Source organism: Cygnus atratus, chromosome Z (assembly GCF_013377495.2).
Source record: "Cygnus atratus isolate AKBS03 ecotype Queensland, Australia chromosome Z, CAtr_DNAZoo_HiC_assembly, whole genome shotgun sequence".
NCBI lineage: Eukaryota > Metazoa > Chordata > Aves > Anseriformes > Anatidae > Cygnus > Cygnus atratus.
The window spans coordinates 62,605,674-62,622,994 of NC_066396.1; the positions used below are offsets into that span (position 1 = coordinate 62,605,674).

Below are 17,321 nucleotides of genomic sequence, written 5' to 3' on the forward strand. Positions count from 1 at the left end.
TCTACTTGCAGTCCTGAAGTTACAGGTGCTCTTGCAGATTCAAATGTATCGGCAGAATTTGTGCCTACAATACAGCAGCCACCTTTCTGCAAATGCATGCCACTGTGTTTCATGAGAAAATCACACCTGTAATTTCACAAGATGTATGTTTACATCCGCAAAGGGATACTTCTGTACAAGGACATGAACAAAGATCCCTTGGCACCTGCATTTGGTCTGTGTAAATACTTGCCTGTAGAAATAGAAATATTACACTTGAAACAGAGTTGAACAAGTTGAAAGGAGTAAAACTCTGTGGATAATTTATTTTTCAGCCAGAGAATTAGGAAGTTTAGATTCTGATCAAAACAGAGTCAGGACTTCCTTTTGATTGCTGATGGGTTCGAACCAAAAACCATGTAGTATCACACAGTAGTAATAAAATACTACTAGTACTACTACTACTACTATTAAATAATAATAATGATAATTTGCCCCATCCCTCTACTACATTAGAGCTTGATTTTTAGAGCCCACTCTCTCAGATGGAGTATGTGTGCCAGTCTATCTAGGCTGACAGAAAGGAAGATCATGTTTTCTTCCCTACCATGTATATGTGGAGAAGAAGCACCCAGGACCACCTAGCTGACATTTAAGAAGAGAACACAATGGCTGATGGTGTTTAAAAGTAAACGCTTAGGCTCCTACTCCATGAAAAGAGAGTTCCAGGCTACAAAACCTGAATAGGAGATTCATGTTGGTCTTGAAGAAGCATTCCTATCCTCAGTTTGTATTCCTGACTATCACAGTCTCTGCATACTGGTTTGTTCATCCCTCTAATTCATGTGCTTGGATGCTGTAGTGGTGCCTAGAATTGAGGTGTGTGAAGGCAGATGTAGATGTTACATCTACATCCTTCGGGAAAATACTGTCTGGCTGAACAGCAGAACTGCGTCCTCAAAAAGAAACTGTCTGCATTACTGAGTAGCATGGGACAGAGAATTCAACAACTTGCTGCTCTCAACACTGTCGGACATCTGCACTGCCATTTACAAGGCAATACAGAGAGATCTCTTACCTATGTACGTCATTTGTTCTGCAGTAATGATCACAAAAGGGACAATGTATTCCTCCATGTCTATGGGTATCTTTCTTATCCAGAGAAGAGGTTTCAATGCAATCGAAAAACTTGCTTTATTCAGACCTGCTTGAACACTGATACATTTTTAATATTGGGAAAATTAGCCTAAGAACTTCTAGGACATGCTCTATAATAGTTAGAGCAGAGATTTCCTAATTAAATCTAGATCTTTCCATTTTACTCCTTATTTTGATCTTCCAAAAAGATGAAGAATCTAAACTGGTTGTCAGAAGTGAAGAAACCATTTTTTTTGTATATTTCCTGTCTCGACTACTTGAATGTAGTTCCTCTGCAGAGAATACATTTTGAATGTGTTTAGTTGTAGACAGAATGACAAAAGTTAGTTTTTCTTTAGAGAAATTGTCTGTTTATCCTAACTTTTTTAAGCAATCTAGTGTCACTTGTATTTTAAAATGTAACTCTACCAATACAAGAGATACTAATCTTGTAAGCTGGGTTGCTGAGGTGTCTGTTACCCAGCTGAAATGTTGGAAGTTTAATTCTTTAGAAACGTCTTCTGAATGGGGTAAGATTTTATGGGTTATGTGAAAAGTCTTAATCCCTATCTTTTTACACTTTTTTTTAAATTAGAACTTTCTAGTCTTTTCCTCAAAAAACACATTTAATTTTTGGTTGAGTAGTATGGAAAAATAGGGAACAAAGGAGAGAAGTGAGAAGAAGTACACTCCTGAGAACAAATATTTTGTAAAACTTTCTGCACCTTTTTGGAATATCACTTCAAGCAGTGGTTCAGTTGCCAAGCTTATCAAACCAGAGCCAGCTTGAAGTTGAGATTTCCTTAATAACCACCTCCTTTGACACCAGCTGAGCAGCAGAGTTCTCCCCTGTCTTCCATGCTCTGACCTGGCAGGGCTGATTTCTGCAAACAGGACCACTACATGAACTTATATTTAAATGTGTTCTGACTGTATCCAAAAGGCTTTAGGTATGATTGTGACAACAACAAGCAAACAGAATTATGGGATCTGAATGTGCTGTAGAAGTTGCGAAGTCTTTCCATGAATCAGAACTGCAAAAACAAAAAAGCCCCCAGAAAACACAACCAAGTAAGCAACTTTCCAGTTCCTGTTTTGATTTCGGAAGATTGCTGACTGTAAGAACCAACAGTGGATTTAAGCTTTGAAAGCAACCATATATGCCACACATTTACAATCTGGTAAAAGCAAAGTCCATCTTTCACATTTCATAGACTAGTAGAGGATCATGTTATTAAGAAAACTAGTATGAACTTTCCAAATATAACACCACTGCAAATCCATAGTAACTACTTTCTGATGGTAAAATGGAAGCACTGATGATAAAGTACCAATGCAAAAACTTATTTAGTATTTTTCAAATATGGGCAAATGAAATGTAGTTATTTAGAATCAATTGCTACATGAGTTAGAAGTGACATATTTTATGGAGATGAAAAGCACAGCTAACATCAATTTGTGCACTGCCAGCTTTGCAAGGTGCAATCTTATAGTTAGATGCAAGCACTCTCACTGGTCTTAATGGGTTGAAATTTTTCAAATACAGGATTCTATGAAGTTAAAAGTAAGCTTACACACTTGCTAACCCCCACACACTTGAAGTCACTCTCTGTATATGCATAGGCTGAAATAGAAACAGCGCATGATCTTGTAATTTCAGTAACTGTGCTGAGTTAAAGGTCTGTTTCAAAACTGCAGTCAGATTAAAAATAATGTAATAGTCACCTGCTGAGCACCTGCAATGGCCATGAAAGATAGTATTAACACTGATACAATTAGCTAGATGAGAAATTCCTTGTAGGTGGCAGTATCTCCATAATGAGAAAAAAAAAAAAAAAGGAAAAAAAAAGTGGGGACGAGAAAGAAAGTCATTAAGCTTGTGTGACCTCAAAGTACTATAATAATATCCAAAAAGGGTGGAGAACTGACTTAAGGAAAAAAACACTTTTCCTAGCTGCTTTGCGGATCCCTTCCTATATTTTTAATGTTTAATAGTACTAATATATATACTTTTTAATTTAAAAAGAAAAAGCCCATCCCTTGAGGTTCCCTTGACTGGAGGAAAGGCATGTAGCAATTCTATGCATTTCTTAAGCAGCACTTCTTAAGCAGCACCCCCAAGAATTACGGCGTACATACTTTTGAAAATCTGTTGGTTATCCAAAATGTCCCCTGTAACAGGTGAAGGTTTTGAACTGGAATGAATCTGCATTTCTGCTGGTGATACACTGGAGGAGCAGAAGAACATGCAGATTAGTGGAAGAGTATAATATCAAAAGCAGAAGCTGTAAAGTATGTTTCCTTCTGATATGTTGGTATATACTGCAAGGAATCATCATGCGGTATTTCTTCTCCTTCTCCTGCTATTGTGGCATGTTATCAGAAGGCCTCTGGAATCAGCAGAGGTGCAGCAGGGGTGGGATGCCAGCTCACCATCACAACTGCGTGATGGAAGCTGCTGGGTGAATGTCAGAGCCATCTGGTGGGTAAAGCCCTGCCAGATGGTATGCGAAAGGTAACTTACACATGTGGCTCATGCGGGTAGTTCACATCTCATTGCCTTGGCAGCTGAACTGCGGTTGTTTTGCTGTGGCCTCACAAAGCATTTTTAGAACTGCATGGGTACCTCTGAATGATTTTCTGATACCCTATTGCTATCTGCGTTACCTCTGTTTTTCTTACTGTGACTCTGCTTCCACTTGAAAGGCATCTGCTGTGTGTACGCTCAGCTATGTGCCCGCTTGTTTTTTGCAAACCAAACGAGACTGTTTCCTTTAGTGCTTTCTAGAAACTCCTTATGCAGCACACACTCTGAGTGCAAAATACTGATACAAAATGGAATTTCCTAGCTTTTTTTCATTCATTTTGTTTCCTTCTTCTTAATATATTCCTATATCCTTTGACATTTTTATGAGTGCAGAATCCTCCGTGATTTTAACAGGAGTCTGGCATGTATGGGGGCAATAGGATAGCAGCCAAAATAGCTTTCTAGTACCTGTTATTGTAGCCTGTAGGTGTTGTATCTTCACTGGATGTTATGTGAGCTTTTGAAACCACTAGCCATTAGCTGTCACTTCAAATATTTCATAGTGTTTTTTCCCTCTCAAGAATCTAATTTTTCCTGTGTCTGCTGAGCTTCCTGTCCTGCTACTAATAGTTTTGTTCCACAGAATTTATTTTCTTCTTGCAGTTAGTGGGTTTAGAAGAAAATATCTGTTCTCCAAACATCTCCAATCATCATAATTACTGCATGAGATCTGCAGGAATTGTCTCTTACTTTATACAAAGACGCATGTGCAAGCATGCACACAGATGCACATATAAGTGTAAAAACAGCCTCTTTGGCAAAACAGCAGCAGGACCTACGATAATCAGTAAGATCAGTAAGAAGAGCAGTTCCATCCAGTATATAACAAAAAGGTAGAAAAAAAAACCAAAGCCCCCAAGCCCAAACAGATAACGTTTGGTTCACTGTTACTGTTTTAGTATGTTTCAGTAGTTCTGAGCTGCCCATGCTAATTTATTTGTGATGTAAGTGAATATATAGCAATTCAATTCAAGTGAAGAATATGTTTTATTTCTGCAATTAATTACATTCATTTCTAAAAGTGAACTTTAAAAATACTTTAAAAGGGAATATGCTAGATTAAATAACATCTTTTTATCTCAGCTCATTTGCCAATGTCATAGAGAGGAAGGTTTACCTCCCTAGATATGAAGAAGCAAATTCTCACCAGTTCTTACTGTAGACCTTGAGACTGTGATATCCCAGGTTGTACAATGGAACTGAAATAAAACCTCCGGCAGATTAGTTTTATAACATGCTGTGTGATTAGTATGACCTCTTGTGTTAAACGCAGGAATATTCATTTGTTTATTTGCATAATGAAACAATCAAGCAAACAGATGAGATATCCAAAAGCTAGTAGCAGCAGTGTGCCCTTGCCAGTTCTACATATGAAAGGGATATCAACAGGAGATATATTAAAATTGGGATTTGTAATTGTTATGTACGAATTAGAAAAATAAACGCAATCATTTCCCCATGCAGAACACAACTATCATGTATTTCCAGTCTATCAAGATTTTAAAAAGATCAATTTTTTCTTCACAATTTCATAAAACCTTGCATGACCAGACTAGATGAAAATACAGGACATAGACACAGTGACTTCGAAGTAAAACATGGAGATTTACAAATTTGGTAAAAAATCTGCCATGGGAAACTAGGTCCTGAGATCTTCTGCTAAAGACAACCTGTAAGAGGTAGTAAGTACCCCTAACTGAACATGAAGGACATGACATGAACAAAAAAGGAAAGATGAAACCTGAGAACATTTAAAGCTTAAATTACTTCAGAAAACATAACGACAGGACAGCAGCTCTGTGCAGGAGCTTTATTTACACAGTGATATAAGCACAGGCTCCCTAAAATTTTTAAGATCCATGCGATTCACATGTGTTTGAAAACACAGGCAAAACAGAATCACTGAGATGGAGTTACAGCACCATGCTTTTACAAGCAAACAGTGGAAGACGTGAAGCAGTGTTAAACGTCCTGTTCACTTTTAAAATATGAGCTTCGTTTTATTTTTATTTATTTGTGTACGTGTGTGTGTGACTCTGGTGCTCAGGAGAACTGGCTGTGATAGAGATCATCCAATTACACGTTAGTGCCATGGTATAATTTAAAACCACAAAGTGATGTATTTGGAAAGTGCTTTATCATTCATGTAGGAATGTGTTGGTGGATTTTTGTTCAAAACTTGATTGCTGAAGGAATTTGGTATTTTCACAAGGCCTTGTGCTGCTATATATTATGTATACTCCGACTGTGGGTGCTCTTTTCCAAAATAACCAATGCTGATACTTGTTAATTCAAGAATTTTTGGTCCACCTACATTTTGGACCCATGGTGTGCGCTACATTAACGAGGGCTGTTTGATTGTGCGTGGGCAGGGCGTGCTTGCTTTAAAAGGTACACCTGGGCTAACGAGGAGGTACCTGAGATATAAAAACTTCCTGACAGTGCTTCCCTGGGCTTCTTACCAAGGCAGGGCACCTCGGCTTGCTTCTCCTAATGCAGTCTGTAGTTTCAAAGGAAGCGAGAGTTGTTTGAGGCACGGAAATTACACGGATGCGGGCTTTTGTCCCGGAAAGCGCTCACAAATTTTGTGTTTAATGTTAGGGAGAAGGCAAGGGTGTAAAAAAAAAACTTACATTTTTGCTGTTTTCTCAGCCTTTAAGGGCCTGATGGAGAAAAATAATGACAACGAGAGGGGCCCGCGTTACGCTCCGAGCTGGGCTGCAATTAGCCCACTTGTAATCAAATCGCTTACCTTCCCCGCGGTCCGCTCCTCAGCAGCCTCCCCTCTGCCACCGGGTGGGGGGGGGGGAGGGTGGGGACTTGGGGGGCAGCGGAGGGGAAGGGTCGCTCCCCTCGCGGGGTGCCTGCCGGTGCCGACCGTGTGCCGCTGTGTCTTGCAGGGCGGCGCTGGACAGCTCCGCGGCAAGGCAAGGCAAGGCAAGGCAAGGCGCCCATGTTCCGGAGGCGGCGCAGATGTGAGCGGACGGGGACGTGGGGGGGGGGCGGAACGGGGAAAGGGGGAGGGGGGGACTGCCCCGGGAAGCCCCGGGCGGCCCCGGCAACCCCCGGCGGGGGGCTCAGGGGGGCGGGGCCACGGGGTGGGCGGAGCTACCGGGTGGGCGGAGCCACGGGCGACTGGGGCTATAGGGCGGGGGCGCGGCTCCGGGAGGGGGCGTGGCTCCGGGGTGGGGGCGTGGCCCCGGAGGAGGGGGGCGTGGTCCCAAGGGAGGAGGCGTGGCGTGGCGGGGGTCCCGGCACCTCCCCCGCCGCCTCACGCCGCTGCCCCCCCGCCCCCCCCCGCCCGCCCCGCAGGTGACGTGATGCCCGTTGTTTTGGTCGGCCCGACCAATGGGACGCGCCGCCCGGATTCTACGGGAGCCGGGATGGGCCCGTCGTGGCGGCAGCAGGACGCTCCCCTGCCGACCGTCACGCATTGCGCAGGGTGCACCACCGCCCGGTCCTGCGGCGGCTTTAACGGCCCCGGCATGGAGGCGCCGCGGCACTTCCCGCCGGGCTTCGGCCCCGAGCAGCAGCAGCAGCAGCAGCAGCAGCAGCGCCCGCCGGCGGATAAGGCGAGCCTCCAGCAGCAGCAGCAACAGCAGCAGCAGCAGCAGCAGCAGCAGCAGCAGCAGAGCCCGTGCCTCCAGTGCAACAACTGCGCCTACTACGGGGCTGCTGCGGCAGCCGCCGCCGGGGACCAGCTGCCGCTGCTGCTCCGCGCCTCGTCGCCCCTCGCCCTCCGCACGCAGCCGTCGCCGCTGTCGTCCGCCGCCTCGTCCCGGCAGGGCAGCCAGCTGAACGTCAGCGAGCTCACGCCGTCCAGCCATGGCAGGCAGCCGCACCAGTTCGCCCAATACCACCAGTGCCACAGCCTGCAGCAGCAGCAGGCAGCCAGCCCCAGCAGCAGTGTCAGCAGCGGCAGCACCCACCTGCACCACCTCCACCACCACCACCACCATCACCACCACCAGCAGCAGCAGCGCCGGGAGAGCAACCCCTTCACCGAAATAGCCATGAGCAGCTGCAGGTACAACGGCGGCGTCATGCGGCCGCTCAGCAACCTGAGCTCGTCCCGCAGGAACCTCCACGAGATGGACTCCGAGGCGCAGCCGCTGCAGCCGCCGCTCCCCAGCCCCGCCGCCGCCGCCTCCTCCTCGGCCGCCCCCGAGATCGTGGTGTCCAAGCCCGAGCACAACAACTCCAACAACCTGGCCCTGTACGGCCCCGCCGGCCCCGGCCCCGGCCCGGGCGGCCCCAACAACGGTGGCAGCAAGCCCAGCAAGAAGAAGAACCAGAACATCGGCTACAAGCTGGGGCACCGCCGCGCGCTCTTTGAGAAGCGCAAGCGCCTCAGCGACTACGCGCTCATCTTTGGCATGTTCGGCATCGTGGTCATGGTCATCGAGACCGAGCTGTCCTGGGGCGCCTACACCAAGGTACCGGGCCCTGAGCCCCCCAGTGCTGCCCTCAGTCCCTGTGTTGTGTGTGTCTGAGGGTCTGTGTTGTCTTTCTGTTGCAGGAGTCGCTGTATTCCCTCGCTCTGAAATGCCTTATTAGCCTCTCCACCATCATCCTGCTTGGGCTCATCATCGTGTACCATGCGCGGGAGATCCAGGTAATGCTTCCTTCAGGGGATGGACGGGTGTTGGCAGGGACATGCTGGCGAGGCAGTGGTTTTAGGGGCAGCCGGTTAGCAGGTCACACTTCCCGCTGGCTCAGAAAGCACAGATAGAAGCTCAGCGCTCACCAGAGTTCAGTGAATGCATCCCAACCCTGGAGGGACAGGCGGCAGGCTGCATGAACACACATACGTACCAGAGAGCTCTGCGTGTTCGGTACTGGTACCTGCCATTGCGCTGTAGGATCCCTTAGCCCTCATGTTATAACATGCTTTCCATATGACATGCCTGCTGTCTTCTGTAGCAGAGGTACAGCAACAGTCTTCTGTTTCCCGTTGACTAAATTTCATGCCATGTGTTTTCTCTTGATGGCAAGGTTAATCATCCACACGGTGCGAGGTATGTAGTCTTCCCTGTGCTGCCTCAGGTATAGCATACTCCAGGAGAATATTTAAAAAGCAGGGGAAGACTTGTGTCTGACCTGTCTTAACGCCCCGCAGCCACTGGGAGTGGGACAGAGGAGAACTGTCAGGAAAGGTAGGGCTAAGGGTAGGAGGAACATACTGGCCAAGGCTGTAGAATAAGTCTAACAAATGCTGTCGCAGGTTCTGCCCGAGAGACTTAGTTCTAATATCAGCTGTAAATTTTTTTGACCAAGACATTAAAATTCATCATTTCAGTTAAACTGAAACATACAACAGATAGTGTTCAAAGTTCTGAAGAGAAAAATGCCTTACTCGTAGATCTGTCTGTGCTTTTGCTTTTCCTAATTAGAACCACCTTCAGCTACAGGCTGAAATGACAGGCTTCAGGGCAAAGAAGACTTTTTCGGTGGTAGCAGTCAGTAAAAAGAGAAATTAACAATTGTTTAGTTCCCGTCTTCTGCACAAACGAACGCTGTAGTTCCAATGTGAAAGGGTACCGTGCTCTTCTACTTAAGATAATGTTAGAGAAGTATTACGTTACTGAAGACTCTTTGCCAAATTGGATACTGTTGTGAAGTCCTTACACATGCAAAACTATTTCTGGCTCAGAACCCAGTTTATCTGTGTTACTATCAAAGATATTGAAAGCTGTTTAATAATATTGTACTCAATAAGCAAGTATTCTGGTGAAAAATTACTCTATAAACTACTGTAATACTGATGAAGATGGTTCTTTATCCGTGTAAATAAGTATTGCTGCTGCATGTGGGAGCCTTCCTCTCTGGTGTGCTGTCCTACAAGTGGTGCTTGAAACGTTAAGAACAAAGCTTGAAAGAAAGCACTGCAAATGTTTGAATTACTCAAGGCATTTTACAGAAACTTTAAATGGAAATTCTTATGTAGGATAACCGAATAGCTGTAGATCTCTACATGCATCAGCTTGCACTAAGTAATTTCTTTGAGACCTGTATTTTTTTTTTCAGGTTAGTAGTTACTTTTTTTCATTCTTCTAGAGATGTTTTATCTGTCAGAAAAACAGTCTTAAACTTAAGATATAATTTCTTTTTGTATTGGTCGTTTCAAAGAGCTTCCTCATATATGAGACTGCTTGAAAGGAGTTATGCAATCATGTGACTTAATCAAGGTTAACATAGTTTTCAGTGCTGCCTGACAGTGTAGAACACCAATATAGCTGCTGTTAAAACAGTAGTGCTCTCTGTTTTTGTCTGAGGGACTGCAGTAGCCATGGCAAGACCTGGAGTGAGCTGCAGACCCAAAGAGCTCCGTCATTCATCTGGAAAACGGAAGGGAAGTTCTGTTTTCAGGGAGCCTGTTAGAAGGAATGAGCACAGTACCACCCTTAGCTATCCTGTATCTGACAGCTTTTTAATTTTGGGACAGTAAGTTTTGTACACAGATGTGACTTTTTAAAAATAAGGTGAAGAATGTGCAGAGCAAAATGTACATCCATCTACAGCGGTAAACTTGTGTTACACCTGGCATCTCAAAACAAGAAGTACCTTTAAAACGCTTTGTCTTAGGAAAGTGTGGAATCTATTCCAGGCAAAAGAAAATACTCTGTAACCCTGATAATGTGGTGCTTTTTAAATAATCGTTAAAGCTGACTATTTTCTGATGGCAAACTCGTCTTTAATTCAAGCAGGTATCCTGCTAGAGAATCTTTCACGAATTACATCTGTAGAATCATGCCCACAGATGGCTAGTTGTGTCCTGGAGCACTGTTTGCACCGACTATTTGTCAGTCCTGTGCACGTTTAAACATTCTTTTCTAATTCTCCTCTGAAACATACTTAGACTTTACGAGTGAGTGTTGTGTAAACCAGCAGGATATAATTGAGAGAAAAAGAATTCTTCTGTAGAACAGAAGAACATTGATGTGTTGTTCTATTTGCAGTGCAGGATGTTTCATACTCGGATGCACACTAACCACCCTAACTAGAAGTAGATTTTTCTACAAATCTTGAAAAGAAAATATGATGAGGAATAAGATGACAGTAATAATTATCGCTGCTTGCTGATTTAGTCTTCAGAAACACCTGGTGAGCTAAAACTGCTTCTAACAGCAATCTGCTTCTCCATTCATTCCAGTAGTCCATGACCTTGATTTATGGGTGGAAGTCCGAACTGTCCTGCAAGCCTGTGGCTGTGCCTGGCAGTGTAGCAGGTGACTGTAGTCTTTGCATTATCATGACCTTGTCCGTACATTTTGCTCTGCAAACAAGTCATGCAGGCAGCAGAAACAAACTCTTTGCTTCCCCAGCCCAGCTGAACAATGTAAGGGAGTTGGCAGGGAGTTTTACAAAGACCTGCTGGGCTTCATCCCAAGAGCCAGGAGCACCGCAGGGATGTGAGGCGGATGAGTTTTGTGCTTACTTCTCCTTTTCCCCAGTCGATCTGTGGCCGGAGCAGGGCCAGGGGCACCCCCATCCTGCCAGGACTGGGGGCTCCTCGCCTCCCCTTCAGCACCGAGGACAGCTCCGGGCATGGTGCGGGGCTGTGACGGGGGGCAGCAGGTGGCGGGGGGCTCCCGTGGCACTGCTGTGCTATGGGGGTCCTGGCACCCTGCCGTGGCTCCACACCGGCCTGGGTGGGAGGGAGCAGCTGTCTGGGTGCCGCGCTGTCTTGTGGAAGGCCGGGAGTGCCAAAGGAGAGGGCTTGGTGGTTGTGTGGCGTTAGTTGTTCCAGCTCCAGAGCAGGGGCTGCTAATTTGATCAGTCGAGTTGATGTTAAGGCTGCAGCAGTAGTGGAATGAAAACAGCAGGTTTAAGTGAAAAGTCTTAGCTTACATTGTCCTTTCCAGAAAAGAGGAAAAAAATCACAAGCAAGGTCCCTTCTTCTCTCCCCCTCCCAGAAACAAGCAAAACAAAAAACCACAAACTGCCCTAATGATGTTGGAGTTGAGTGTAGTGACAACCCCAAACCTGCTTATTCTCCTTTTGGTCCGTTGTCGTCATGCCTGTCATCTTAAAAACATCAAACCTGGGAGACTGTAGGCTATTCATTACTCTGTCTCCAAGCTTTTGTGGTTGCTGATTCAGTTCTGCAGAGCAAGCGTCCTGTGTTAGGAAGATTGCTAGGAAAGATGTAACTCATAATTATCCCAGCCTTGAACAGGTCTTTCTCTGACTGTTACTTCAGTTGAGAGCTTGGAGAGGTGAAGGAGGGAAGAGCTAAGAAGGTAGCGTGATCCAATTATCATAATAATTTAAAATGTGTTAATTACCCACTTCACGCATAAACAGTTTGTTACTTAATGCTATTTTACGTAATTAAAGGAGCAGCATGCAAGATAGTTAGAACTGCTGGTTTTTGACAGCTTACTATTCCATTCCACGTTTCTCTAATGGAATTTGCTCTTAGATTAATAATAGAATTTAAGAAAGTGTTGGATTGCACTTCACATGGTAGAGCTGCAGGAAGGAGGTGTAGTCCTCCTATGTCCACTGGAATACTTTTGCTTTGATGCTAGACTACCTAGTTTATCCCTTCTGTAAATGAATGTTGCCTTCCTATTGCCTGGCCTGAATAATAATTGCCTGTGCTCTCCTGGACAGAATCTGAACCTCTTTTCCCACTGTCTGATTCAGATGCTCTCACTCATAGAGAAAAAATGGAAGTCGTTGGTGTTTTGTAGAAGTGAATAGAAATCCTCTCCTTTTTTTAATGTGAAATGACAATTTCTAAGCACTTCTACGTCAGCATGAACTAGCAATACGTTTTAGAACTCCTGTGGAAGGTCATGCAAACTCAGAGGCTGAGGTTAGGCCACTACTTTCATGGCAGAGCCTCCATGGCTGCAGGGATAAAGCACCTTTGGTTCTCAGATTCATCTGAAGTGATGGGGAAAATCATGTGTTGCTGGTAGATTTGGAATGTAACGCTTTCCATCTTTGTTAATTTTATGGAAAGTTATCATAGATGGGAACTCAAATGTCTTCTTGAAGAATCAAGAATCCTTTCTTTGTTTACCTTTTTCCTGAAAACTTGCAAAAATGGAACAGGCAGTACCAGGAAACAAGAGTGGGTGTTAATAAATACATTGTGTGAATAAATTCCATAATGCATGACTATAATAAAAACTGCTTACAGGACTTTCACTAGCCTACTGACATCAACAGAAAGTTCCTCAGTAAAAGTCCTGCATTCATTAACAAAAACTAAGTTAAACTCCCTTGTAGTTTCTCATTGCAAGCAGTAATGCGTCTTATGCCAGCCAAATTATGTTTGGTCATTTTGCCTTCACTGTGGTGGTACATATGCACCTCACTGGCTGTCTCTTTGGCGCTCTGTTGACTTCTTGCGAAAAGAAACAGAGCCTTTGTCTAGGTGTGTTGAACCATGAGGGCTAACAAACAGAGACTAAAACTTCTGCTGCAAAAACAAAAAGCAAGTCAGTTGGGTGACAGGTGAAAATTAATAAATAAACTTTGAGGGATAATTTTATTCTGATCTAAAGCCTGTTGAGAATTAGTGGTTTCTTTCTGTTTATTATAACAGGCCTCGGATCAGGCAATAACAAAACTGATTATGTGGCAGTTTCCATCTAAGATATAGTAGCTTCATTTACAAACTTAAAAATACCTTCCACCAGTCACATTTAATATATGTTCCATGCAGCAGAAAATCATGTAGGGATCCAGGGATGCTGTGTCTGTCAAATTAACACTTCGGCATATTTATGTGAAAAATAATTGCTTTTAATTCCATTTGGTACGTTTTGGATGAGTTTATCTTTGCAGAGCCTGTTGACCCAGAAGAAGATGCAAGTGCCCAGTGTCCCTTGGAAGCAGCGCTGTTGTGCATTCGGCACGGAAGGCAGGATAGGGAGCCCTTTAATGTTGGTCAGCATCCAAAATCATCTGAAATCTTCTGCGCTGAAGTTACATGTAGGAGATGCTTATTCCCAACAGCCTCCATTAGTATTTATGAGGAGGTTGTACCTGATTGATGGTCAGGGCACTGAATGGTCACTGAATGTACCTGAGGGTCAGAGCCTGACAATGCTTAAGATTGCCTGTTCCTATGCACTGTTGTTCTGAGCAGTTTTTATTAGGGCTGTTAGTTCGTCAAGACGTGTGTAATGATGTGTGGGAAGGTGTGTTATTGCCCCACTTGGAGGAGAGCATTTGTAAACAAAGATTAGATCATGTTATTTGCATGAATTGCATAGTTTAGCTGAAGTTAGCAGAGATAACTGCTGTCTACAATCTTTCAGACATTCTGCATTAGCATCTTAGTATAGGAGTATTGTACATATCTGACCCTTTGGCTATAGGGACTTCAGATCTGAAAACTTTGTCATGTGCTTGACAACAGCTCTGGTTTACCTGAATTTTAGTAAAAGTGTACCAAGCCTGACAAATGTAGATTAATGTTCTTGTGATTCTGGTTATGGTCTGTATGTGATCTACTAAATGTAGTATTCAGGACTTTGAATTTGATTTGGAACATGCTTATGGTCCATTTTGAGCAGAGACCAGAACAGGAGTGGCTGTTGTATAGGACTTGGGAGTTTCAAAAAGCTGTGTGGAAGCTGCTATGCAACTTCAGTCAGTTGTTTTCACCCTTGATTTTGATGATGAAAGTCATTGTCACACTCCCTTACTCGAGGATGAATTACTGCTCTGAGCCCGTGAAGCTCCTTTTAAGACATAAATTACCCCTAAGAGAAGAGGCTGTAATTGATCTTGTAATTAGCTTTCAGGTAAGCTGAGTATATTGGTCATTGTACAAACTATCTTTTATTAACTGAAAATGAACTCTGAAGTATGCAGAAGAACAAGTAATTCTGTGGGGAAGTAAATTATGTCTCTGTCTGTTGAAAAGAAAGAAGTTAATACATCATGACAACACAAAGAAAAATAGTATTTAATAACACTTTTTTATTTGTTTTGTTTTTTAAATAATATAAGCTACACTTTGTTGAAAACATGAATGGGAAAACTTTCATTCAAAAATATCTGTGTCAGTTTATTTTTATTGAAGTTGTGTAAATTGGCTTTGTCCAATTATTTTAATGAAAGCTGCATTAAGTAATTTCTTATTATCGCTGTCAGAAGATCGGAAGAGACTGTCATGAGAACACATCTACAGCTTGGAAAGAATTCTTAAGTAAGGACTGTGGTGAAACATAGTATTTTTACACTTTAAATAGATGTATCTGAACCCATACTTCTGCAGCCAAAAAATGTTCAGTTAATATAACACATCAATATTTAATATAGTACTATTTTAATGTAGATGCCAGGAATCACACAACTGTAACTTACTGATTCATTCAGCTCTTGCTTCTTGAATGGTCCCTGCAGTTGTACTCATTCATTGGTTTGAGCAGTCCTTAATGAAAATAGTTTCGTGTTGACATTTTAAAAACAAAAGAGTGTGAAAGTTAGATACAGCATGAAAGAGTGAAGAGGGATGAATTCTGAAGAGAAGCATTCTGCAGCAGCATCCACCTTCTAAGCTGCTTCCTTATCACATTCATTTTGCTGAAGGTTGATGGATACTTCAGAATGAAATCCCTTTAGAAGAAACACTAGGCTTTTTCATGACAGAGAAAAAATACACCTGTGAATTCCATGTAAAGTAAATCCAATGGCTAGGCGTTAAATATCTTTTTATTTGTAAATGGCCACTCTTAGTCCTTTCTAGCGTAATTTTTTTTTCTCTCTCACCCTTAAAGAATAATATTTTTTAAAAGAAAAACTTGCTCTGTCAAAGGGGCACCTTGTAAACTTTTATGCTTGTTAATACTGTAGAGCTGTCATGATGAAAAGGGGAGAGCTGGGTTCTGTGTTGTGTTCTTGATCAACAGAATAGCTTATTGATTTCTCACTGAACAGACATGACGAAGTTATTGACAGGAGCAGGAACTGTGGGCATCGTAAATAGACACTTAAAAGGCTATACAGGTTTAACTCACAGTGTAATTTTTCTTGCAAAACCACCGTCAGTGTTAAGGATGCATCTGCAGGAAAGGACCTAGTTTGGTACTGAGTCTGGGTAGTCACAAGAGGATATTGAAGGCAAAGGAAGAGTTTTTGTTTCTAAAAGAGCATGTTTGCAGTTAAAAAAAAAAAAAAAAAAAGAGAAATAAATGTATGTGGGTTTATGTTCATTGATATTATTGTCACCTGTGGGTATAGAGATTCCAGAGCTTTCTTACCTGCGGTGTGCAATAAATATTGTTGCTTGTAGTGTTTAAGCATAGCTGCCTGTCTCCTGTAAACAGTTAACACATCAGTTCTGTGGTTTGATGGGTAGGTGTAAATCAGCCTGTAAAGAAAGAAATGCATGTATAACAAGCATTTGTATTGTCTTTTTCATTGTCAAAAGGAGTTCCATGAATGAATCCTCACATTTTTTTCTCTGTTAGTTGATGTTTTTATGATGTTTTTATAAAGGGGAAAGCTGAGACTAAAAGTTCAAATGCTCTGGAAGTAATCTAGGGAAGGCTTTATATTTATATTTGAAGCTCAGGCTTGTCTGTCTTGTGCTGTTATGCTCAGATCAGTCATTTGTCACATAAATAAGATACTGCTGTTGTCATCCAGCCATGCCTGCAGCTTTCAAGAACAGCCTGCTGTAGCAGATGTCCCAAACAGCGCGGAGTAAAATGAATGGTGTGCTCCGCAGTATCTCCTAATGAGATACTGTTGGGAAATTCTGTGAAGCATTTGATTCCTATTACCATTGTTTATTCCAGCTTCCATAACTCTGCAGCCTCTGTCATGTAGTGTTACTACAGCGTTATGCACATCTACCCTATCCCTGACCTCTGAGAGTAGCATCAACAATTATGCATTATGAAGCAATTCTTCATCTTCAGTCTTACAACAAAACAGTTTCAACGTAGGGGGTGAATGGCATTTCTTGTTTTGAGAAGATCATTATATTTTAAGAATGAGGTCTGTTGCAGCCAGGGAATGAGGCATGTCTTTATTTAAAAATAAAAATTACATGGTAGTGTTGTTTCAGTCTGTACCATTGCATCCATAACATACACATGCATAGAACTCTAGGAAGCCGTGGGAGAAAGACTGACTGTTTATGTGTGGCTAGACAGCAAAAAATAAATTGTTTCCCATCAGAAACAAATAATAAGTACTACCAGTAACAGCGATCACTAATGTCTGATAAAGCATTAGTTATCGTTTTCACACCAGTCATGCAGACTTAAGGTGTGTTTTGACTTCCGAGAAGACTCTGAATTTGCAAGTATCTATTTTAGTGGGATCTTCAGAGGTTTTCATGATACGGTATCTTCAAGTGTCCTCATGATATGCTAAGGATTTGATCCTTAAAACCTTTGTCATTATTAAAATACCTCTTACTGAAGACTTACAGACTCTTGAACAGGCATTGTTTTATGAATAAGCTAAGGAGGCTCTATCCACTTTTCATTTCACCACAGAGCTACTCTACGCTGTAGCTGTAAAATTCTGTTTTGGTCATGGAGCTGTAACACCCAGATTGTAGTGGGCTCCTTTGCTTGCAGATTCTTTTGTAGGATATTTGTACAAGAGTTGTTCTTGGGCATAAGGAATGGAAAAA

The 17,321-nt window shown here is 42.9% G+C and overlaps 1 protein-coding gene across 1 annotated transcript in view; it reads left to right on the forward strand.

Moving 5' to 3' along the window:
- Positions 1-6,656: 6,656 nt before the first annotated feature.
- The window catches only part of KCNN2 (potassium calcium-activated channel subfamily N member 2), a 75,175-nt gene continuing 64,510 nt past the window's right edge, over positions 6,657-17,321 (forward strand). Inside the window, exons 1-3 of the mRNA XM_035562603.1 lie at positions 6,657-6,678; positions 7,016-8,139; positions 8,223-8,318. Coding sequence (XP_035418496.1) covers positions 6,657-6,678; positions 7,016-8,139; positions 8,223-8,318 — 1,242 coding nt within the window. The remainder of the gene's footprint in view (positions 6,679-7,015; positions 8,140-8,222; positions 8,319-17,321) is intronic.